The 22,650-nt window shown below is 47.0% G+C and overlaps 2 protein-coding genes across 2 annotated transcripts in view; one reads left to right on the forward strand and one right to left on the reverse strand.

Moving 5' to 3' along the window:
* The window catches only part of OLAH (oleoyl-ACP hydrolase), a 31,877-nt gene extending 21,901 nt beyond the window's left edge, over window positions 1–9,976 (forward strand). The window contains exons 7-8 of the mRNA XM_004578889.3: window positions 9,047–9,129; window positions 9,470–9,976. Coding sequence (XP_004578946.2) covers window positions 9,047–9,129; window positions 9,470–9,612 — 226 coding nt within the window. The 3' untranslated portion in view covers window positions 9,613–9,976. The remainder of the gene's footprint in view (window positions 1–9,046; window positions 9,130–9,469) is intronic.
* A 4,641-nt stretch (window positions 9,977–14,617) lies between these two features.
* On the reverse strand, window positions 14,618–21,084 carry ACBD7 (acyl-CoA binding domain containing 7). The gene is made up of 5 exons (XM_004578591.4): window positions 21,021–21,084; window positions 17,720–17,984; window positions 15,141–15,258; window positions 14,970–15,032; window positions 14,618–14,878 (listed from the first exon to the last, which is right to left on the reverse strand). The coding sequence occupies exons 2-5, from the start codon at window positions 17,825–17,827 to the stop codon at window positions 14,805–14,807; spliced, it is 363 nt and encodes a 120-aa protein (XP_004578648.2). The 5' UTR covers window positions 17,828–17,984; window positions 21,021–21,084; the 3' UTR covers window positions 14,618–14,804.
* Between the last annotated feature and the right edge of the window lie 1,566 nt (window positions 21,085–22,650).

The raw sequence follows: 22,650 nt of genomic DNA on the forward strand, positions 1-22,650 counted from the left end.
ACACATCTTATTCACTGCAGCACTATCCCCAAGGCCGACACAGCAGTTGAGGCATGCATCCCTTGGGAGTTCCACCATGCATTCACCAGCAAACATGGCAGAAACCCAATGTGGAATCTTAGACCTTAAAATGGACATGCTTTCACTTGAGATCACAGAAACCAACCTGGAGGATGTTGTGCCAAGTACATGGCATGCAGACAGATGACAAACACGACGTGATCTTACTTCTATGAGGAATTTAAAGAAGTTCAATCAGAGAGTAGCTGGGGCTTAAGAGTAGCAGAGGAGACCTTGTTCAAAGGACATGGAGTTTCAGACAGGAGGGAGAAGTTGTTGAAACTAAGGGCATAACAGGTAACTTTCATTAAAAATAGTACATTTATATTAATTTCTAAGTGAGTGGCAAGCCCTGTGGCACAGGACATTAAAGCTGCCACTTGAGGTGCCTGTACTGATACCAGAATGCCAATTTGGGTCCTAGCTGTTGCTATTGTTTAAAAACTATTTATGGGGCCAGTACAGTAGGTCAACAAACCAATCCTCCACCTGCCAGTGCCAGCATCTCATATGGCTGCAGGCTCTAGGCTGTTCCACTTCTGACCCAGTTCCCTGCTTATGGCCCGGGAAAGCAAAGGAGGATGGCCCAAGTCCTGGGGACCTACACCCATGAGGCAGACCTAGAGGAGGCTCCTGACTTCTGACTTTGGATCAGTTTAGCTCTGGCCTTTGTGGCCATTTGGGGAGTGAACCAGCAGATGGAAGGTTTCTGTCTCTCTATCTCTGTCTCTCTCTCTCTCTCTCTCACATTCTCTTTGTAAACTTCCTTTCAAATAAAAAATATTAAAAAAATATTTATTTGGAGTGCAGAGTTATGGAAATAGGAGAGTTAGAAAAACAGAGAGGAAGAAAGAAAGGGAGAATCTTTCATCTTCTGGCTTACTTTTTTTTTTATAATCTTACATAGTTAATTAGGGTACAAAGGATCAAGGGCTACAGGAAAGTGGGTAAGACCATTGTTTCCACACTAATATCATCTTTTCCCCCCTCTGTATTTGGGGTCAGTGGAGAAACAAAGGGAGAAGCCCCACCCAGTCTCCCACCCATCCCAGGTCCCAGATGTGGGGCATGCTCTGAGGGTCATGCTCAAGCAGTTTTGATAGTTCAACAGTTCTGAATTGCTGCCAATCTCGCCATTCCAAGCACGATGAAATCTCTTCTAAATCCACTGGCTGACATAGTCTCTTCATAGTTGGGGTTCTGAGCTCAGCAGTTCAGTTGGAGGAATCTCCAAAGAAACTTCGTCTGAGGTGATCCCAGACCTGATTCTTGTATGCGCTTACCAGTACAGGGTCCAGCACTGTCCATCTCCCCAATTAGCTTATGCACATGCTGGTCATTACAATTGCTGGGTCAGTTCTGTTTCCAGCCCTGCCTTCCACATAAACCAATGGGTATTGCAGTCCAGACTGATCCTGTCCACTTCACACTCTGCCTTCAGGAAAACCAGTGGGAGCTGCGGTCTAGTCGGAGTGACCCACAATAACCCCCACCAGGCCCGTCCCCTGCCCTGGTTCCTGTGCTTGCCAGCATGTGCGGCAGACTAGTCCCGTCTGTCCCACATCCCATTCAGCTCTCATACATGTCAATGGGCATTGAAGCCTAGTTCAACCTAACTAGCTCCACTACATAGCCCACACACATGCTGTTGGGTGCCTTTCTGTCTAGCCACCCCTGCCCCTCTCCTGGTTTTTGTGCTCTCCAGTGGGAGTGGTAACCCAAGAGGGAGGAGTCCACTATTTCCCTTCTAGGTCCCTCCTACTCCTGGATTATGCACTCTCCAGGTGGTTCTGAAATTTAACTTGACAGATTTAGCCCCTAGTGTCAGCCTGTCAGCTGATGCTGCAGCAAAGCCAACCAACCCTCATCCACTCTAATTTTTGCTTGCACCAGTCAAAACAGTCAGTCCAACCTGGCTTTTCCCTGATCTAGCTCACATGAGGCCCACAGGTGTTGTAGCCCTGCCTGGTCTGGTCTGCCCCCATCCCAGCTCATGCTCTCCAGTGGGAGTGGTTGTCCAGCAGGGGAGCTCACATTCCCCCTGCTGGCTTTGCACCCTCCCTCCCTGGTTCTCATGTGTGCTGTTTGGGCGCTGCAGCTACATATGGTATGGCTCACCTCACCTTGGCATTCTGTAATGTGCACTGATTTGTGTCACAACCGAACCTGGCCTGACCCACACTCTATACTGGTGCTCGGATTCACCAGCGGATGATGTGAACTGATTCAGCCTGGTCTGCCCCCAGCATATGCCAAATGTATGCTGGTGGGTATCTTTCTCTGGCATGATCTGGGTTGCTCCCCATTGTGATTCTTGCACTCACCTGCAGGGACTGTGTCCTGACAGAGGAGTTTCCCAAGCTCCTCCATCAGAACCTCTCCCCATGCCAGATCTTGTGCATACTGGTGGGTTCATGGACCAGCTCTCCTTGCTGGTCTTCAATCCATTCTGGTTCTTACTGTTGGATGTTTCAGCCCAGACAAGTCTTGTCCATACCCAGACACTGCTCACACATGGCTCAGTAGGGGCAGAGACCTAGCCTAGTCCGTCCTACATCTACACAGGTTCTCCAGAGCACCAGATGGTGCTAGTGTCTAGCCTGGTTAGGTGTACCCAGCCCCAGTCTATACTTGTGCTAAGGGAGATTGCATCCATATCCGGACCAGAACACATCCCCCACTCTGGACCTGCACTCTCCTGTGGGACCCCCACTCTGGACCTGCACTCTCCTTTGGGAACCCCAACCCAACAAGTGTGTACTCTCACAGCTCCCCAACCAAGCCTGTTCCCAGCCTTAGATTACTCGCCCATGCCAGTGGTTGCTCTGCCCCAGTTGGCTTAGCCCCTCACCTGTCTCAGCTTTTGCCTTAGATGCTGTGGTCTAGTATCCCTGGCTTATGCAGACCAGTCAGTGTAAGAGCCTTGTTTGGCATGACCTGTGCTCCATCCTGAGTTCTGTTCTTCCTTGTGAGTTGAAGTTTGCTCAGCCCTGCCTGGTCTGCCCCCTTCCAGTTGCAGCTTGACCCACCCCACATCCTATTTTAGGATGCACTTTTGGGTGCTGCTACCTTGACTGTTGTCGGTTCCTTTACCCGTAAGTGATGGTAGGTTCCATGACTCAGCCCATCACTACCCCAGCTCGCAAGCTAACCAGCAGGATTTGTATTTCCACAGGGTTTGGTACACACTCCCCCCACAGAATCTACCCCCGGACCTGGTTCTGTTACGTGCTGGTTAGTGTCTTGACCCTGCCAAGTATGACCTGTCCACTGTTCCACCACTCAGTCAGGTACTGGTACCTAGCCCTGTCAGACAGGCCCCCCCATCCATAGCTTTCATGTGGACTGGTATGTGGCAGTCAGTGATGCTCTATGCTAACAACCCATCTCAGGATTCCCATTTGGGCTGGTAAATCAGTCTGGCCGAAGTAGGTCTTATGGATTCTCCCCTCCAAACCACCAGGTCTCAGTCCCATGCTTGCCAGACAAAGTTTCGTGACCACGTTGCTGGGAATCACCTAAAATTCATTCCTCACCTACACTCACACTGGCCTTATCCATGGGTGTCCCTAGGCACCAACTATATATCCTAAAAACCCCAGAGTTCACCATGGGGTGGCCAGAGTACCTACTAGTGCTAGGCTCTGTCTGCTGGCCGCCCAGAACCTAGGACTCAGTCACTGCCTTTCAGCAGTGACTTTGGCCTGAGTACCCACATTGGGTCCAGCCTGGCTGGGGCAACCCCCATAGCCGCCACACTGTATGGAGCTACTTTTGCCCCAACCCCAAAGCCGAACCGCGCCCAAACTATTTTTGGTTTACTTTTCAAGTGATCACAATTGCTAGGACTACGCCAGGCCAAAGGAGACCTTTACAGGTCTCCCATGTAAAGGGAAGGGACCCAAGTTCTCAGGTCAACATATATTGCTTTTCTAGACACACAAGCAGGGAGCTGGGTGGGAAGTGGAACAAAAGGGACTTGAAGCAGTGAATATGGGATGCCAGCACTGTGGACAGTGGAATAGTCTATTGTACCAGGATGCTGTGCCTGCTAGTGTACCTGGGAAACAGAACATAGTTAAAGTGCTTAATTCCCTTCCTCCCACATGAGAGGCCAGAATGGAATCCTAGGCGTCTGACTTTAGCTTAGCTCAGCTGCAGCTGCTGAGCCATTTGGGAACTGAATCAACAAATGGAATCTCTCCCCCCTCTGTTGGTCTGCCTTTTAAATAAAAAAGTCTTTATGGAAAAAAAGAATTGTTTAAAAAAATTAATCCTTGTGCAAGCATTAACCATGTCATCATTAGAATGCACCTACCAGACTCTTGAATCCTTCTGTCCACGCCTTACTGTGACACCTGGAGCACATTTCTGCCGCTTTGCATCTAATCAAAGGAAGAGATAATAGTAACCACTCAAGGTGGGACACCTGTAGGAGGTGGTGCCTAGTAGAGGGCTTGGCATAGAACAAATTATAAGGCATATTAAAAATAAGACCCAACAAAATCCACCTGTCACTGCGTTTTTTTCTTAACTTTTAAAAATTTTATTTTAAAGGGAAAGAGAGAAAGTATATGTCACCTACTGGCTCTCCCTAAGTGGCTACAAAGACCAGGGCTGTGCCAGGCCAAAACCAGGATGGTAGGGAGCCAAACACTTGGTCCACCATCTGCTGCCTCCTGGTTCTAAGGAAGCTGGAAGGGAAGCAGAGGCAGGTCTTGAGTCCAAGCGCTCCAATAATACAGGTATTCATAGGCAGTGGTTTAAATCCCGTGCATAACACCCACTCCTATCACTAAACTTTTTCACCAACACCAATATATTCCAAACACCCAAAACAACAAGCAGTAACACACTCCTGGAGCTGTTCCACTCACAGAACATAGAAGACCATTATCACTGCCCCCCTCGCCCTGTCTCCAGTGAAACAAAATCACAGTGGCTACTCACAGCAGTTTCTTCTCTCTGAATTCCAAAGCTTCCCCCAAAACTCTGCTCTTGGGATTCTCCTCCTCTCCTCTTAGCTGCTTGCTCTTTCTCAGCCTTTCTCATCAGCCCTATACTTCCCAACACCTGCCCAGCCCAGGGCCTACTGGCAAATAAGGTGGAAACGTGTGTCTGCTCGAAAGCATCCTCCCACCCCCCACCCTTGCCTGGACCCCAGCGTCAGCCCGTCTTCCCCTTCCAGCAGCCCAATTCCCCACATGAGATTGCTTGATAACTGGTATTGTCCTGATCTTTTGGATGCTTGCTTGCTATGCAACTTGCTTTCCTTTGTGTTCCAGCGTGGATAACTCGTGCTGAATGGCCTCAAGTTCCTTGCTGTTTGTCCTCAGCTGTATCACATCTACTGATGAGCCTGCCAAAGGAATTCCTCATTTTTGTTCCTATTGATTTCAAGAAATTCCACTGAACTCTTTCTTGAGGTCTTCACCTCTAATGGAACTCCACATGTAAATGCTGTCCATCTTTCTTGCTAAATCCTTTGACATACTAACCAGGGATATTTCCAAGTCTGTCTGATAGCATCAGTATCTGGGTCTTATCTGTCTTGGATTCTCTGCATCATCTCTTACAATCGATTTTTTTTTTGCTCTTTTGTGTATCTTTTTTTTTTAAATTTAAAAATGTGTATCTTAAAAGGCAGAGAGCTCCCACCGACTGTTTCACACACCTCCAGTAGCTGGGGTTCACCTTGGCTAACGCCAGGAATTTGAAACCCAATCCCAAAGTTCCTCATGCAGGGAGCAGGGACCCAACTACTTGAGCAACACCTGCTGCCTCCCAGGGTGCATTTCAGCAGGAACTGGGAGTGAAGCCAGGCCCTCCGTGATGGAGGGGGGCGGGAAGAGGTGTGCTAAACAGCCCTGTAACTGCTGTGCCAAATGCTCACTCCCGTTTTTCCTTTAATGAAAAGCCAGTGCATACAACAGTAGAGACTGAAATGAGCATTTTTGTACCTGAATTGGAGCATAACTTTTGTCAGGCTGTTAGTGCACGGAGTCAGTCTAGATTGAAGCTGAACTGGATTTGGATTTTGTGGTTGCGACGGTCACCTCCAGTACATCACAGGTCCCCAGACCTCTCTGTTACCACGTGCTCTCTGTGGCCGCCAAGGTGTTAACTTTTCTGTGTTCCTACTCCACCTCTAGCTTTGTGTCTCTCTGGAGCTCTCAGGGTAGTCCCTGTCCCTGTAGTTGTTCCCTACTGGTGCAGATAGCTGTGGCTTGTTACTGGATGTGTATTAACCTGTGCAGTCATCCAGGGAGTTCTTGGGCAATTTACATAGCCTTAAGCATCAAATGTTGCCTCTTACCCATGATTGGCTTGGTCAGCCCTTGTCCTTTCCCAAAGTGAGCAGATTTCAGCTGCGCTATGGCATAGGAGTGCTTGCTACACCTCACAGCAGCCCTGGTCTTTGCCTGGGCCTGGGCCACTGGTGGCCGCTCCTCAGGCACCCCTGAACCTACCCACGCTTCTCACTCTTCTTGGAGAGCCCCACCCGCCACTCCCTTTAGTTCAGTCCTAGTCTGAGGACAAACAGCTCTCTGAGGTTGAGAGGATATGATATTGTAGCTGATGGCTGTTTGGGTGTTTGTTTTATGCTTCCTCTTTATTGTTAGGGTGGGAGAGGTACTCCAGTTTTCTAGAACTGTGCAGAAGCAAAATCCTTGCCTGGAGTATCGACAAAGTCATTTACTAGGTCCTCTCCTTGGTCCCCTTTAATTGTCCACTCCCGCCCCACCACACACACATTCTTAGAGGGCAGAGCATCCAGTTTGATCACAACGTGCCTTGCCTGCAATCCTTTGGTGGCTTTCTTGCTCTTAGAACAATTAAATTCCTACATTTGGCCCTTGCTTGCCTCTTCTACCCAAGCTTGCCCCATACTCCCACTCATTTGTGTTCCGTCCTTTTTTTTTTTTTTTTTTTTTTAAGATTTATCTAGTTTAATTGGGAAGACAGATATACAAAGAGGAGAGACAGAGAAGAAGATCTGATGGTTCATTCCTCAAGTGGCTGCAATGACCACAGCTGAGCCAATTCGAAGATAGGAGATAGGAGCCTCTTCTAGGTCTCCTACATGAGTGCAGGGTTCCAAGGCTTTGGGCTGTCCGTGACTGCTTTCCCAGGCCACAAGCAGGGAGCTGGATGGGAAACGGGGTTAATAGGATTAGAACCGGCGCCCATATGGGATCCCGGTGCATGCCAATATGAAGACTTTAACCACTAGGCTACCATGCCGGGTCCTCCTTCCCCCTCTTTTCCCACTCTTCTTGTTTCAACCAGATGTCATGTCCACCTCATTTCCCCAGAGACAGCTGCCTGCACCTTCTCTCTGCATCAATTCTCCTATAAAAAATACGCTCGGATTGCCACAGCTCATGAGCCCTTCCTACACTCTCTGTGTGTCTGCCAACTTCATTAATTCCAGCCTCAGAATTCAAGATGGCAAAGACCGGGTTTTTTTCACGTGCCATTAAATGGCTGCCACACACTGCCAGTGCCAGCTCAGTCAAATGTTTAGTCACTATTGTTATGAGACTTGCTTCTTGCACAGCAATCCTGTGCTGTACCACAGAGCTGGAAAACACCACAGAGGTCTTGTTCTCCAGGAATTATACTTGAAAGTATCAGTTATCAGCTATCTGATTCCTGGGACTATATCCATAGGAAAGAAAGCAAAATATGAAGGAGTTACCCACACGTGCACATTTATAGTAGCTCAATTCACAATGGTGAGATATGGAATCAAGCCAGATGACCATCAAAGGAAGACTGGATGAAGAAAACGTTTATAAAAACAATGGAATATTACAGAGCCAAAAAGAGGAATGAAACCCTGACATTTGTAACAAAATGGATGCAATTAGACATCATTATGCTAAGTGAAATAGGCAAGTCCCCCAAAACAGAAATATTATTTTTCTTATTTGTAGCAGCTACTGTATACAGACAGGATAAAAATTAGGTGAATGTCAGTTCATTTGGTATACAGGTCTAAATGATGCATCACTGAATCATTCTCGGGGGTCCCTGTAGTGGGGACCGGGACTTGAGATGTGATGTCCACACCGAGAAGAAATTTGGGACACAGGTATGCAAAGGCAAGATGAACCAATGAGCAATTTATTGAATTTTTCTGGTGAATTTCATACCTATTTTTTGTAAAACAAGCAGGCTGGTTAACTATACAAGTTAACTATACAAAAGTATACAAGCTGTTTCAACAACAGCTCCCAAGGGATTTGTAAAAACAATCACCAGGTCTCAGGCAACAGCATAAGTAAACATGAGTTACAGGAACCAACACCGGTAAACAAACAAATCTCACTAGAAAAGGAATCTAACAGCACTTTTCACTCAGATACATCGTTCAGGCCACAATAGGAAGAGGAAGATGATGATGAAGACGCCTCATACCTATCCAGGCACACTTTGTCAACAAAGCGACCTGCAATCTCAAAAGGAAGTTTGCTTCCTGCAACATTCTCAGTCTGTTGAGAGTGTTTAAGATTGGGGTCCTAGGACATTTGGTGGTCTGGCTTTTGGGGTGGGTAGTCCTTCAACAAATCGTACCACATAAATGCAATATGCGCATTCCTCATGTTTGACAAAGTGGAATGGGGGTAGTGTCCTTTTTGGGTGTTTGTACGAGGGTGATTAGACAACAAAAAGACTCACTGGTGAGTACACTTGTTAACATGGGGACTATGTTTTAATGAAATATTGAACTTTTTCAAATGTATCAGCTGCAACCCGCCACACCCATAGTCATATGGGAACCCAGTACTATCCTTCTGCCTCTCTCAATGTTTTAGAAGTTACGTGTTGGGAAATGCTCTCCGTTTGGTTCTGAGAGGGCATGGTACCCTGGTGAAAACAAGACTCGTGCTGTTGACACTAGCAGCATCAATGATATTAACAGGAAAAGATCCTGGGATATCGATGATGAAAAACTACTCACCCATTCTTTTGTTTGCAGCTTTGAGACACCCTCCAAGGCTGTTATTTCTTGTGACTTCACTTGCTTTCTTGGAACTGATGATATCGCAAAGGATATGGAAGGTGAAAAATTATTTTTACTATTTTCACGGTTGTATTAGGATAACATAGCTCACATGTGGTTTTCAGCTGACACCAACTGGCAGCTATCACAACAAGTAGAAAATTGGTCCAGTTTTTATTTAGTGTAAGGGGAGAGATGCCGGTCCTATGCAACTTGAGAGAACACAGGTTAAGACTGCTGGATATTGATAGGTCTTAGTGAAATTAAAAACACAGGACACCCAGAACCTGAGACCTTGGAAGTAACTCTACTACCCAGTGTCAGTTCTCAGGGAAATGCTAGCTGGAAAGAAATCTCTAGTTGTGGTTGATACGTGTCATTTGTTACTATTTTTTTTAGCCTGGAAAGATGTCACCAGTGGAAGTCTCGATGTTCATGTGCTTCCTGGAAACCACTTTTATCTTAAGGAACTGGACAATGAGAACTTCATCAAGAATTACATAGCCAAGTGTCTAGAACTATCATCACTTGCCAATTTTTAAATATTTTCCTTGTGGTCTTTAACTAGTCAAAGCATGCATATGCCAAGCTTCTCAGTTATTTAGATGTTTGCTTAATAGTTTTATTCAGAGACTGAAAATTACCCATTCTCTGTTCTCAAGGTGATTTGTTACATATACATCTATGTCTTCATGGAGCATGTATGTATGTGGGAAAAAAAGTTAAAGACACAGCACATCCTCTGGCACAGACCTTTATCTTTCCATTAGATTCTAATTTGATTCCCTTCTGTAGGAAGCTTGCAAAATCATGCTGAGTAAATCACCCACTTATTTGCTTCAATTATGTTAATGGTAGAAGTGATTAACAAGAGAAATGCTTGAAATAAATGACTGTTCCACCAAATACTATGGGCTCAAGGTTTGACCTAATTTTTTAGACATCTGGTAGCAACTTTACTAAGAAAACATAATCTGCTTGATTAGAAGATGGCCCGAATCAGCTATTGTCACCTGTACCAGCCAGTCCTCAGAATGCCTCCTTCTGGGGGCTCCTTTGGCACCAGTGCCTCGTGGCTGTGGATGGCCCTGTAACCCTGGCCATAACTGTTTGGGGTCTAAAGTGATACCCAGTGATGGTGAGCTCTAGAGTCCGGCCCGTGGTGGGTGGGTGACCAAGCACAATGCCATTCCCAATAGGCAGCCTTGGTTTCACTCTGAAAAAAAAAAAAATAGGACTTGATATAGGGAAAGAGCAGCAGCTGGAAACAATCAGGAGCCAAGAGTAAAAGCAGTTTTAGAAGGGTCAGAATAATGGCAGCACACTACAAATGGGATCCACAGATAGGTACTGAAGAGGGCCAAGTGTAACCATACGCTGGTGAACTTCAACTCTACTGGTTCATGCTGACCGTGCAATTCAGTTCTCCTGATTTACCTGTTTCCTTCAGCTCTTTACAATAAACTACTACTGAATGAGACCAGTGACTCCTCCTTTCAGCCCACATCACTCAACACAGTATTACACACTAAATTGTGAAATCTGGAAAGGTTAAAGCATCAATAAGTTTATCATCACACAACATGAGTTCCTATTTTTGTTACTGTTTTAAAGTAATGTACATAGGGTCTTACTAAATAAGATTAGGAAAAGTACATAAAGCAAACATTCTTCCAAATTCTTCATCCCTTTCTAACAAAGTACACATAATATGTAAAATTACTGGGAAAGGCCAGTGCACATGAGAGCCAGGATTGAGGGAACAGCCTAGTAGGGGCTTAAGGGATCTTCCAGACTGGGCCACTGTACCTGTGGTGCATATGAGAGCCAGGGCTGGGGGTGGGTTGGGTCATATCACTGCATCCAAAGGTGCTTCTGGAACTGGGACTAAGAGTCAGCCTGGTAGCATTTCTGGAGGCCACTCCCCCCAACGCCACCCCAACCGGGCTGATACACTCACAGATGCATATGGGAGAGCAGGCTGCAGTCTGGACCAGGATGCAGCACCTGCTGGGGCACATGAGAACCGGGGCTGAGGATGAGCTGGGTAAGCAGTGAGCCCCCTGAATTGTATGTGCGCCTTAGACTGACGAAATCCCCAATCTCAGGGAACACCATGTATACTGCCCTGAAGCACATGCTGCAAGGCGAGGCCACCTCTGTTGCTGATTACTGTCACCTCTGTTGCTGATTACTGTGAAGCGATGAAGAACATACCCAGATGTACATGAAAGACAACTGGCTCCTCTAATCCAGCAGAAGACCTCAAATACCTCTGCAAAGGGTGGAAAGAAAAGCAAGTAGCACACTTCAGGCCAAGTTCCACAGAAAGCACCTAGGCCTGTGGACACTCTGAGGCAGACATGGACAACCAACAGGCCTTAGAACTTACACAGAGAGAACAAGAGCCCCCGGGAGGACAGATGGACTAATTCACCTCTTAACAGCAATTAAGATGATGCAGGGGACACAGCTATAGAGGGAAAAGCCAGGCCAGCCATAAGGATCCACTAGATGAGGGTTGGAATTAGGACAACTCTGTAGCAAGCTTAGGGCCACAAAGCAGAAGCCACACCTCCTCTGCTCCATGTCAGTCTTACCCATCTATCACTCAAGTAACACTCCCAGGACATTGTTCCTCTCACTGAGACACTGAGGTTGCTTCTGGTGACCATTACTGTCCCTGACACTAATGTAGTCTGAAAACAAGGAACAGCACAGCCCCTTCCACATGCCCCAGCCCCACAGAAGCAGGAGGGAAGGCAGAAACAATTCTCTCATCAAACCCATCCCAACCAGTGGCCCACATGAGTCTGCAGTCCCCTCATCTTTGTCATAAATGTTAACAAGTTAAATTTAAAAAAGTAAAAACAAAATAATTGGGGAAGGTGTTGAGTTAGAATTCATATAATCAATTTGGGTCAGAAACAGTTTCAAGCAAATTATACTAAATGGTTAGTGAGTATTTGACTTCATCCTGCAGTTCCATACTGGTTTTCAGGGCCCCCTTACAAAGACGGGTTCCAAAATCATTTGGGTTTATGAAACTTTTTTAGTCACTATGGTCTGTGGACAGGAGTCTCCAATGTGTCTGATACTGAGCTGTTGGCCAGGCTTTTCTTTGCTTCTTCACCAGGGGAGGTGAGGTCCATGTAGGATTCAGGCCTTTGTGTGACGGTGTCAAATTGACCCCTATGGAATACTTAGGAACTCTGTGTCTCTTGTTCCAAGTAAGACTAGCATCTGGGTCTGTGAGGATGAGGGGAAAGACCCTGCCACCGTGTGGGCCTGCACCATCAGTTGGTAAGGGGTCTGGAGAGAACACGCACAGAAACCTGACTGGTGTCTCTTGCTCTATGTTTTGGGACTCTGGCTTAGGACATCAGCTGCTGGCCTATGGACTTCAGTAGCTCCACTGCTGGTACTCAGGCTTCTGTCTCCAATTGAGAGCCACACCTGGGCTTTGTTGGTTTGAAGGACCCCATACTTGGGCTAGGCTCCACTCCCAGTGTGCCAGGGTCTCTGGCCTGAAGCAACTGTCATGGGACTTCTCGGCTGCCACAATCACATGAGGCAATTCTACCAATTCCCTCCTTGCAGATCTGCACAGACCCTACAGCTTCTCTTTCAGACTCCAACACACCTCTGTTGTGAAAGACCAGGCCTAGTGTTGCTGAGGCTTTCTCAGGCCTTGACTTCACTGTGGAAGACTTCTGACTCTCTGCAGGCAAGTCTTAATAGATCTAAGAGTTAGCTTTACTTTTCAGAATATCCCAGCAGGTCAGTCGACCCTGATTATTAAAATAATTAAACTTCTTGCAAGAACTATAGATTCCCACACAGTTATGAAAATAATACAGACAGTTCCCAGAGCCTTTTCCCCAATATGTATGACATGTGACTATAATGTAACATCACACCCAGGGTGCTGACATGGCTACAGGGGAGATACAGAACAACCCAACACCACAGGAACCTTCCTGCTGTACTTTCACAGTCACACCCGCCACGTTCCTTCCTGGCAACCACTCTTCTATTCCTTAGGTTAGTAATTTTGCCGTTTTAAATATATTAACTAAATACGAAAACTCAAAAAGCTTGTGGAAATGGTGACCATGAAAATGTGTATCCTAAAAAAGTATAATTCTATGCATATATTTGAACATTTTTATATCAAAGTAAACTTTTAATTCCACGTTTAAAGAACTTTTTGAAGAATTCCCATAGCATTACACAACACATGGTGGCAGGTGTTTGATGCAGTAGTTGAAACACAGACTGGGATGTTCACATCCCACCCTGGGTGACTGGGTTCAAGTCTGACTTCCACTTCTGATTCCAGTTTCCTGCAACAGGTGATGGCTCAAGTAGTTGGGTTTCTGCCACTCTACCAGGAGACCTGAATTGTTTTCCTGGCTCCTGGCCCCAACCCTGCCTAGCCCTACCTGTTGCAGGCATTTGGGGGATGAGCCAGAGATTAGAACCCTAGCTCTCTGTCAGATTAAAATAACTTTAAAAAACACTTGAGGTCAATTTCTCAAGTCATACTATATTAACCTTGAACTCTTTTAAAAGGAATACAGACACACTTTGGAAGGAAGACATATAATCTATGGAATCTCAGATAGGTTTCTAAACTGTTAAAATGAATCTATCTCCTTTCAAAGAACTTGTGTACTGGCCAGAAACTGTAGCAAGGGCCAGTATTCAAGACTCTGCATCTTCATTCTGATGAAACTGGACCTAAGTATGCAACAGTGGTTCTGTTAATCACTAGACACACTTTCATCTTATTTTTCTGATCTCTTCATCTTAAATTTCAAAATGTGAAGAAATTGTAGATTCCCATGGCAGCTTTCTTCTTTGAAGAATGATGGGTAGCCCCTTTTGTTTTACATAGAATTTGCTTTCATGTGAGCGTATGATGACAGTCAGTGCATTCAAATCTTACAACTACCCTGTGACAGCAATATTACTTTCCTTCCTCCAAGGTCACCTTGAAAATCACGGGGGACTGAGACCCAGCCAAACTGTGACCCCTATAGTCCTACATCTAGGTGAGCCCAAAGCTACACATGTTTACAATGAATCATTTTGCTACTGATTCTTAATAATCTGCATTTCTTACACCAATAACTAACTCATTATACACAGTTACCCTTTTATTCTACCAGAGGAATTTATTTTTTTAAGATGTATTTATATATTTGGAAGGCAGAATTATAAAGAGAAGGGGACACAAAGAGGGACACTGAGAGATCTTCTACCTGCTGGTTCACTTTGCAAATGGCCACAACAGACATACTGTGCTAAACCAAAGCCAGGAGCCAGGAACCTCCTCCAGGTCTCCCACCATTGGTGGCAGAGGCCCAAGCATTTGAGCCATAATGTGCTGCTTTCCCAGGTGCAGTAGCAGAGAAATGGATTGCAAGTGGAGCAGCTGGAACTTGCATCAGGGCCCACGTGGGATGCCAGCACTACAAAATAGCATTTAACAAAGTGGCTGCACCATCATGCTGGTCACTGCAACTTAAAAAAATAACTTGAGAGTCACCCGATTTATCAAGTAAAATTTAATCAGTGTCCAGTTACACAATATTCCTAATTAAATATTATAAATCATGTTAATAGCAAAAATACAGAATAATAGAGAACACATTGCGCCATTCAATGTTAGCTTGTGATACCTTCACCGTGAAAGCTCCAGAAGGAAAAACCTCTCCTCTGCTGGTTTCTAAATTCCATATTTTCCAATCAGCTCGTTAGTTTTAGAAATGTAGGCAAGCATGGCCTCATCCTTTGACAACCCTAGGAAGACACAAAAAAACAGGTTCCCTCACAGATTGGTGCATGGGGAAGTGAAGAAGTTTTGTTTTAGACTTGTTAAGGAGTTCCAAACCTTTTTGGAGGCTCCACGCTTCCCACTTGGCCTTGCCTTTTAAGTCTAACATTGCTGGACATGCTGCCAAAAAAAAGAGAGACACTTTCATGTTGACTTAGTACTGGCTGCTTCTGTAAATACTGTTAAACCAAGTTCATCATTATTCTTTCTTAAATAGCCACTTAATACCGATATTAACGTCCCCAACCATGGCTTGCTTGTACAGCCCGTAGAGTGCTTTCAATTCTTCATCACTAGGTCGTGCCTTCAGCTTCCTCACGTCTTCGGCGGCCCTGTCAAAATCAGCCTAAAGTAGGAAAAAAAAAAGACACATACTGTGCATTTGCTACTGTCGGGCCGACCCATCTTCGTTTCAGGGTGTGTTTCTCCAGGAAGTAAGGACTCAGAGGAAGTGGAAGAAGGTTCAGTAAGAAGTGAACCACCATGCAGGTGTTGTAGCACTTCTGTGGGTGCTGACCCAGCTCCCTGCTGATGCAATTTGGGAGGAAGCAGATGATGGGCCAAGTGTGTGGGCCCTGTCACCCACGTGGGAAACCAAGATGGAGTTCTGGACTCCTAGTACCTGGCCCAGCCTGGACTATCAGGTGCTTATGGAGAATGGGTCAGAGGATGACAGATTCCTCTCTGTCACTCTGCCTTTCAAGGAGGTGAAAAAAATAAACATATTTTAAAATTCTGCTTTCACAATTATCCTAATTACTTGAACTCATGGATAGATTGTTTTTCAGGTAGTTACCTGATATTTAGATAAAGTACATGGAATTAAATAAAATCTTTCCTACTAACAAACAATGCTCAGCCTGAGTTTTCTAAAAGGAAATCATACTCAATGAAACTTTATGACTTCCATGGAATTGCTTTCCCAAACCCACACCTCATTGTATGCAGGCACCCAAGCACACACCTCTTCCTCTCCCAGAGCTCAGCACAACAGCAAAACGTGGTGAACACCCCAACGGCCAGGGCTTGGCTAGCCCATAGGGGCACAAGGGGCGCTCTGCCTGCAGGGGCTCAGAACCTGGCAGGAGGTGAGTACGTGACATGCTGCAAAGCAGCACAAATGCCAAATGCACATTATCATTGTATGTACTCACACTACTAAATTTAAATAGGTCAGTCAACTACGCGGTTGTTTTTCAAAAGGTATTTTCCTCCAGAGCGGGGGAGAGAGAAAGAGAGAGAGAGAGAGAAACTTTCCATCTATTAGTTCATTTCCCAGTTGCCCACAACAGTCAGAGCAGGTCAGTAACTAACGCAAAATTGGTTAGGGTCTCCCCTGTGTTGGCAATAACGCAAGTTCTTGAGCCATCATCTGATGCCTCCCAGAGTGCTCATTAACAGAAAGTCATGCCCCACTAGGAGGGATGTGGTCTCCCAACCTGGTCAACACCTGCCACTCCTCCAATACCAGGAATACTCAATTAAATGGATGACAGATACTATCCTGGTAGTCAATGTGGATATTTCTTGGCATGCTGCTTTCCTGTAATGTCTTTCAGCTACTACATTCTCACTGAAGAATTTTTCCCCCAAGATTTGTTTATCTATTTGAAACACAGAGCAATAGAGAGAAGGAAACCCCAAATGGCTGCAACAATTAAAGCCTGGGTCAGAAGGAAGGCAGGGGGATGTGCTCCAGCCAGGTCTCCTACATGGGCGGCAGGGACTCAAGAACTCGGGTCATGTTATGCTGCCTTCCCAGAGTGCTCATTAGCAGCAGGAAGCTGGACACGGAGTGGAACAGCAGGGACCAGAACTGCCACTAGGACATGGGATGCCTGTAGTCCAAGTCAGCTTAACTCACTGTGCTACAACACACATCCCAAAACATCTTTCAAGCCTTCAACAGACAACAAAGTACTGAGTGAGAAGGAAATTCTATCTTCTGAGTCTCGGCAAGTTTTGATTATTGAAGGATGAGGGGAGGAGAGGGGAAGCTCAGCATTAGATTACATTGTCAAACACAAGAGAAAAATCCATAAATGTTTAGCTACCAGTTTATCTTTACTGGACACTTAGCCCACACGCCAGGCACTTTCCCACAAACTATAGAGGCAGCCCACTTGAGAACAAGCGTGCTGCAGTTTTAGAGAAGGGAACTGAGATACAAAGAGGCTAAGGAACTATTTCACAGGCTGAGTAGAGACCAAGTAGAGAGATCTGAACCCAGCTGAGAGGAGTGTGGACTTTTTTCCCACCTCGCTTCTTGCCTGAGGAAATGGTTAAGAGTTAGCCATGCTCATTATATTCAATGTATGCAATTCTGAAAATTTATATTTGTGGAGAATAATGATGAGAAAATGCCCTTAATAAAGTGCTAAGTGGAGGATCAAAACTAAACGTAAAAGCAACATAATGAGTGTGCATACATAAATCACACATGTAAGCGCAGTTACATTCAGGCGCACAAAGAAAACATGCAAGGAAGCCATCGACCACATTAGCAGCGTTATCTCCCAGCTCCTGGGGGATTGAGCCTCCTTTAACGTTCCAGGCGGTTTAACCAATCCCTGGGGCCCCAGGAAGCTTGTGGTAAACAAATGACTTGGTGCAGTCTACACTGTCCTAAGAGTGCACTCTGGAAACGGTGGGGATGCCCCGAGGTTGGCCCTGAGCGCTCCCAGGAGGCGAGCGGCAGTTGCTGTGAGCTGAGTGGGACAGGGGAGAGTCAAGTTCACCACGCGCTCTCTATTTGGGGGCTCCTTCTCAAAGCACTCCTTCTCCCCACCCCCCATCTCCTGAGTTACCTGCAGAGACATCCCAGCGCCGAACGACTTACACCTGCTCCTCCTCGCGCAACTCCGCACTGCCTCGCGCCCGGCGCCTCTTCCAGGCAGCGCTTCTCCGTCGGCCATCCCATTGGTCGCACTCCCGCCCGGCTCGGCCCATTGGTTCGGGTGCGCCGGAGGGCGGGGCAGAGCGGAGCTGGACAGGTGAGCTTGGTGGGCCCAAGAGGAACTCCCAGGAGGCAGTGACAGCTCTTAATGGTTGGCGTCCCACCCAGAGAAAAGGCTAAAAAAAGGGCGTTTAAATCAGCTTCTCTCGGCTCCTGGCTGGCGCTTCTAATCTTTCTCAAAGAAGTTGTATGCAAAAGAACAATCTTCCCAGAACGTAGACCTCACTTGGGGTTCTTCCTTGGTATACAGGAGGAACTATCCGCTGTGTCTTTGTTGCTGGGACCCGGTAGGTGACGGGAATCAGGTTCCCACCGTGTCCTGAATGACAGAAGGGCCATGTGGGCCATCCATGAGTGTTTATGGGTTGTCCTTCCTCCTTTTTCTAAAGCAAAGCTGCCCTAACTTGCTGTTAGTCCTGATGGAGGCCCAGAACTGCAAGCCTGCTCAGGCTGACCTGCTTCTGCAGGCGGCACACATCCCTACGACCTGGGAGCCTGCAGACACGCAGGAGGGCGCTGTGAGTCCCACTGCAGTGCCTCTCCGCAGACCTGGGGCCGCATTCCCTGATGGCAGGGGTGGTTCACTTTCTGTCCTTCGTTGTACTTCGCAGCTGAGTATTGGGAGAATTACCGTCTTTGCAAACAAATGACGGAGGGAGAATAGCCCCCAGCACAAGTGAGCCTATTTTCCACCATACAGCATTTTAAAAAGGTTTGCTACGCTTGTGGTGAAATAGACCAGTGGCAAGAAATCAATATCCAAGTGAAGTAAAACGCTGGAAAAAGTCATACTGTTTTAAAGTCGTGGACAATGGGCAATACAGAACAGGGAGCATTGGGGGTAGGGCGGGGTGGGCAGCGTTTGACCTGGTAGTTTAGAGTTCACAACCTCTTTCAGAGAGCCTGGGTTCCCTTCCCTGCTCCAGCCCCTGCCTCCAGCTGCCTGCTCCTGAAGCCCCTGGGAGGCAGTGGTAAGGGCTCCAGCAGCTGAGTTATTGCTCCTCCTCCTTCCTTCCCCCCTTTCCTTTCTTCTTTGCTTTCCTCCGTTTTCTTCCTTCCTTCCTTCCTCCTCTTAGTTGGCATCCATATTTGTAAGCCACCACTGCCTCCCAGGGTGTGCGTTAGCAGGAAGGCACTCAAGTTGGAGACCTGAGCATCCCAGTTACCATCTCAAGCAGTGAGTCAAATGCCTACCCTTCAAAAACTGTTTCCACTACACTAAAATTATCTTCTAGTTCAATTCTCTTTAAACTTCACATATGTTGGAGTATTATTATTTTAATATTAAAGCATGCCTGTATGTCAAACAAATCAGAAGGGAGCATGGAAAGAAAATATGTTTGGAGATCATGTGGTCATGGGAAAAATATTTGCTTCTGTTGTTGTTATGTTTGTGTGATAGAGGAATGGAAGGGAAACTGATTTTGAAATGTTCATATTAGTCAAATTCTTGTGGAAATTATATTGCCATTCTTAAAACAAGCACTGAAATTGGGATGCTCCATTTAAAAAAAAAATTCTGCCAGGTCGCTTCTGTATTCATCAGAGGACAATTTATCAGGACTCGCAGGACTATGTGCCTGGCACAGTGATCAGCATCTTACACAGATCATCTCCTCTAAGCCTCACAGCAGGGGCTATTATTATCATTTCACACTAGAGGTAATCACCTTGCCTACGGTTAGAGCTAGTTAGTGATGAAGTTGGGATTTCAACTGAGGAACCCTGGCTCCAAATATGGAATGGCTCATAAATGCTACCCAACAAATATGTATTAATATTGACGCTAAAACTATAGGTCTGGAACCTGAAGAGGAACAAATTTGGACAAATTTTATTCCCTTTAGTATTTCCATGAGATCTGTGTCTATGTTTACAGTACAGTATCAACTACTGTGACTTTCTGAAACAAGAAAACCTGTTGTTGCACTCAATCTCATTGTTGTTTTTTTTCCTTAATATTTGAAAATAAATATTGAGACAGAGGTAGTGACAAAAAGATATTCCATCTGCTGGTTCATTCCCCAAATGGACACCATGAGTGGGGACCCACCAGAGATTAGAGCATGAAACTCCACGGGTCTTTCACATGGCTGGCAAGAGCCCAAGCATTTGGCCCATTTTCTTGCTGCTTTCCCCAGGCACATCAGCAGTGAGCTGGATGAACAGCGCGGTAGCTGCGGCTGGAGTAAGCTATCCACTTTGAAATGCTGGTGTCACAGAAGAGGGCTTCACCTGCTATATCACAATTGCTGGTCCCAGCCTTGCCCTCTTCCATCTTTTTTCATGTAATAAAAATCACATGTATATTTTACTCTTGTATGGCTTACAATCTTTGGCCAAAAAGAGTGCCAAGTTTTGGTAGGTATGGCCCTTGGGGTACTATGTAGGCTATCAAAATGAATAGAAACTAGATTTCAAAGTGGGAAAAAAGGCAGCGAATAGATTGAAAAAAGGGGGGGAATATGTAGGTGAGTACGTCAAAAAGTTTATGGAAAATGGGATTAAAGCATTTGGTCTGGCAGGCCAGACACCAGCTGGCTTCTATGCATCCCAGTGACACCTGCCTGTCGATAAAATACCTGGGAGGCAGCAGGTGACTGCTCAATGATGGCGGCTGACACCCACGTGGGACAGAGTTCCAGCTCCTGACTTGGAGTGACGATATCAGGCACTGGGGGTGGGGTGAACCAGGAAATAGGGTTCCGGCTTCTCTCTGCCTCTCCAAGAAATATTTTTTTTTCCTTAAGATAAGTTTATTTGGGTACCAAAAAGAAAAAAGAAATCTTTGAAATCTATGTGCTTCTTTTAAAAAAATTTAAAAGCTGCTGCTGCTTTTTTCCTACCGAAACAGCAGATTTACAGAGATGAGAGAGCCAGGGAGAAAGATCCTCCCTCCACCCATTGGTTCACTCCCCAAGTGGCTGCAATGGCCAGAGCTGAGCCCATCTAAAGCCAGGAGCCCAGAGCCTCTTTTTGAGTCTTCACACAGGTTCAGGGTTCCAAGGACTTGGGCTATCTTGTGACCTGCACCCCAGGTCACAAAGCAGAGAGCTGGGTCAGAAGTGGAGCAGCCAGGACCCGAACCAGTGCCCACATGGGATCCCCACAAAACAAGGTAAAGGATTAGCCAACTGAGCCATCGCGCTGACCTTTGGTGTTTCTTCATAATGCTACTCCTCTTCGTGGATTTTGCAAGAAATTTTGCACCACAATGCTCTCCATTTTCAACTGCATTCTCCAAGAGCTTTGTATAGGACCTCCAATAGGAAGGGGAAAGGAAGATGGCTCACGTTAGAGTGAAAATGGAAGAGAGATGGGGAGGTCTCACTAGGTTACAAGCAACTGACTTTAAAAATCATATCCAGCTGTTTTTGTCCCCGGACACCACTCCTAACTGCTGGTCTCCGCGGGTTGGAGTAACTACCGCAGAAGACTCCGTATCCCTGTCTGTGAAAAGCAGCCCTTACTCTTCTCTACATTAGTCAAGATGTCCTACATTATTTCCGAGATGACATTACTGACAATGAGGTGTTTTGCTCCTCCTCCCCTATCCCAGCCCGCTCCCCGTCCCCAAGTATCTTTTTTTTTGGGGGGGGGGGTGAGTGTTGGGGGTTTGCACGGGGATCTCACAAAGATGCGACACCGGGACAAGGACCGAGGTTTTGCGTCCGGAAGGAGAGAAGAGACGGACGGCTAAGATCCCAAGGCGAAACGGGAGGGTGTTGACAGAAGCAGAGAAGCCCTGAGGGAACCAGCCTGCTCCGGAGGCTCAAGCTGGCGGTGAGGCTTGGGAGCAGCAGCCGGCCGGTCGCCATGGTCACCGTGGGATCTCGCGAGGAGGCGCTCGCTGCGTGCCGCCCTGCCGCTAGAGGAGGACCAGGCGGGAGCTTCCACACCCGCTTCTACACTCAGGGTCTTCAAAGACGAGACTTCGCTCAGTCCCAGCCTTGATTGTGGGCGCTTGCTGCCTTCCCTCATTACGCGGTGTGTGTGGTGAGGGGGCGGTCCTAGCAAAAAGGAAGGAACAAGAAGCGCCGGAAGCAGCCCGGCCCGCCCGCAGCCGCGATTGGAGGGCGGTGCCGGGAGGCGAGGGCTCTGCGCACGCGCACGCGCACGTGGGGCCGGCGCTGTGGTCTGCTAGGACGCTCGAGGTGTAGACTGTGAGTTGAGTTGAGGGGCGCGGTTACCTGGACCGGGGAGGGCGATCGAGCTTGGGGCTCTGGCTCCGGTCACGCTGAGTATCCAATACTTCCTGATCCACCTGTCGCGGGGCCGCCAAGCTCCTTCCGGGACCGGCGCGCCAGGCCGCTTGGGCTCGGACTCCGCTCTGCGTTACAGCATCCATTGGATTGTGTGTGTGTGTGTGGGGGGGAATACAAAACGAAAGCCCCACGCCGGCCCGTCTGTGTTTCGAAGGGGAGACGAGAACACAAAATGACAATTCCGTGCAGCCTGCCGGGTGCAGGGTGGCACCCAGTGGGGAAGGGTGCGCCCCCTGGGAACCCAGAAGCCAGAGTCGTCCCCCGGGGTCTCAGTGGGCGTCTCCTTGGCGGGGAGGATGTCACCTCCTGTTGGGGCTAACGTCTCTCTCCAGTGAAGGCCGGCCGCCTTCATTTCTTACCTGAAGGCTGACCGAGTCCCCTTGGTTGCATCCAGTCTTGCAAAGAACCCTCCTTTCCTTTGCTCAGATTCCACAGAGAGGTTTCTGTGACGGCTGTCTAAGCATGCCACTCCTCTGCTTTTAATGTTATTGTCGGTTCTCCAAGGCGTACAAGTCTC

The sequence above is a fragment of the Ochotona princeps genome, chromosome 10 (assembly GCF_030435755.1).
Source record: "Ochotona princeps isolate mOchPri1 chromosome 10, mOchPri1.hap1, whole genome shotgun sequence".
Taxonomy (NCBI): domain Eukaryota; kingdom Metazoa; phylum Chordata; class Mammalia; order Lagomorpha; family Ochotonidae; genus Ochotona; species Ochotona princeps.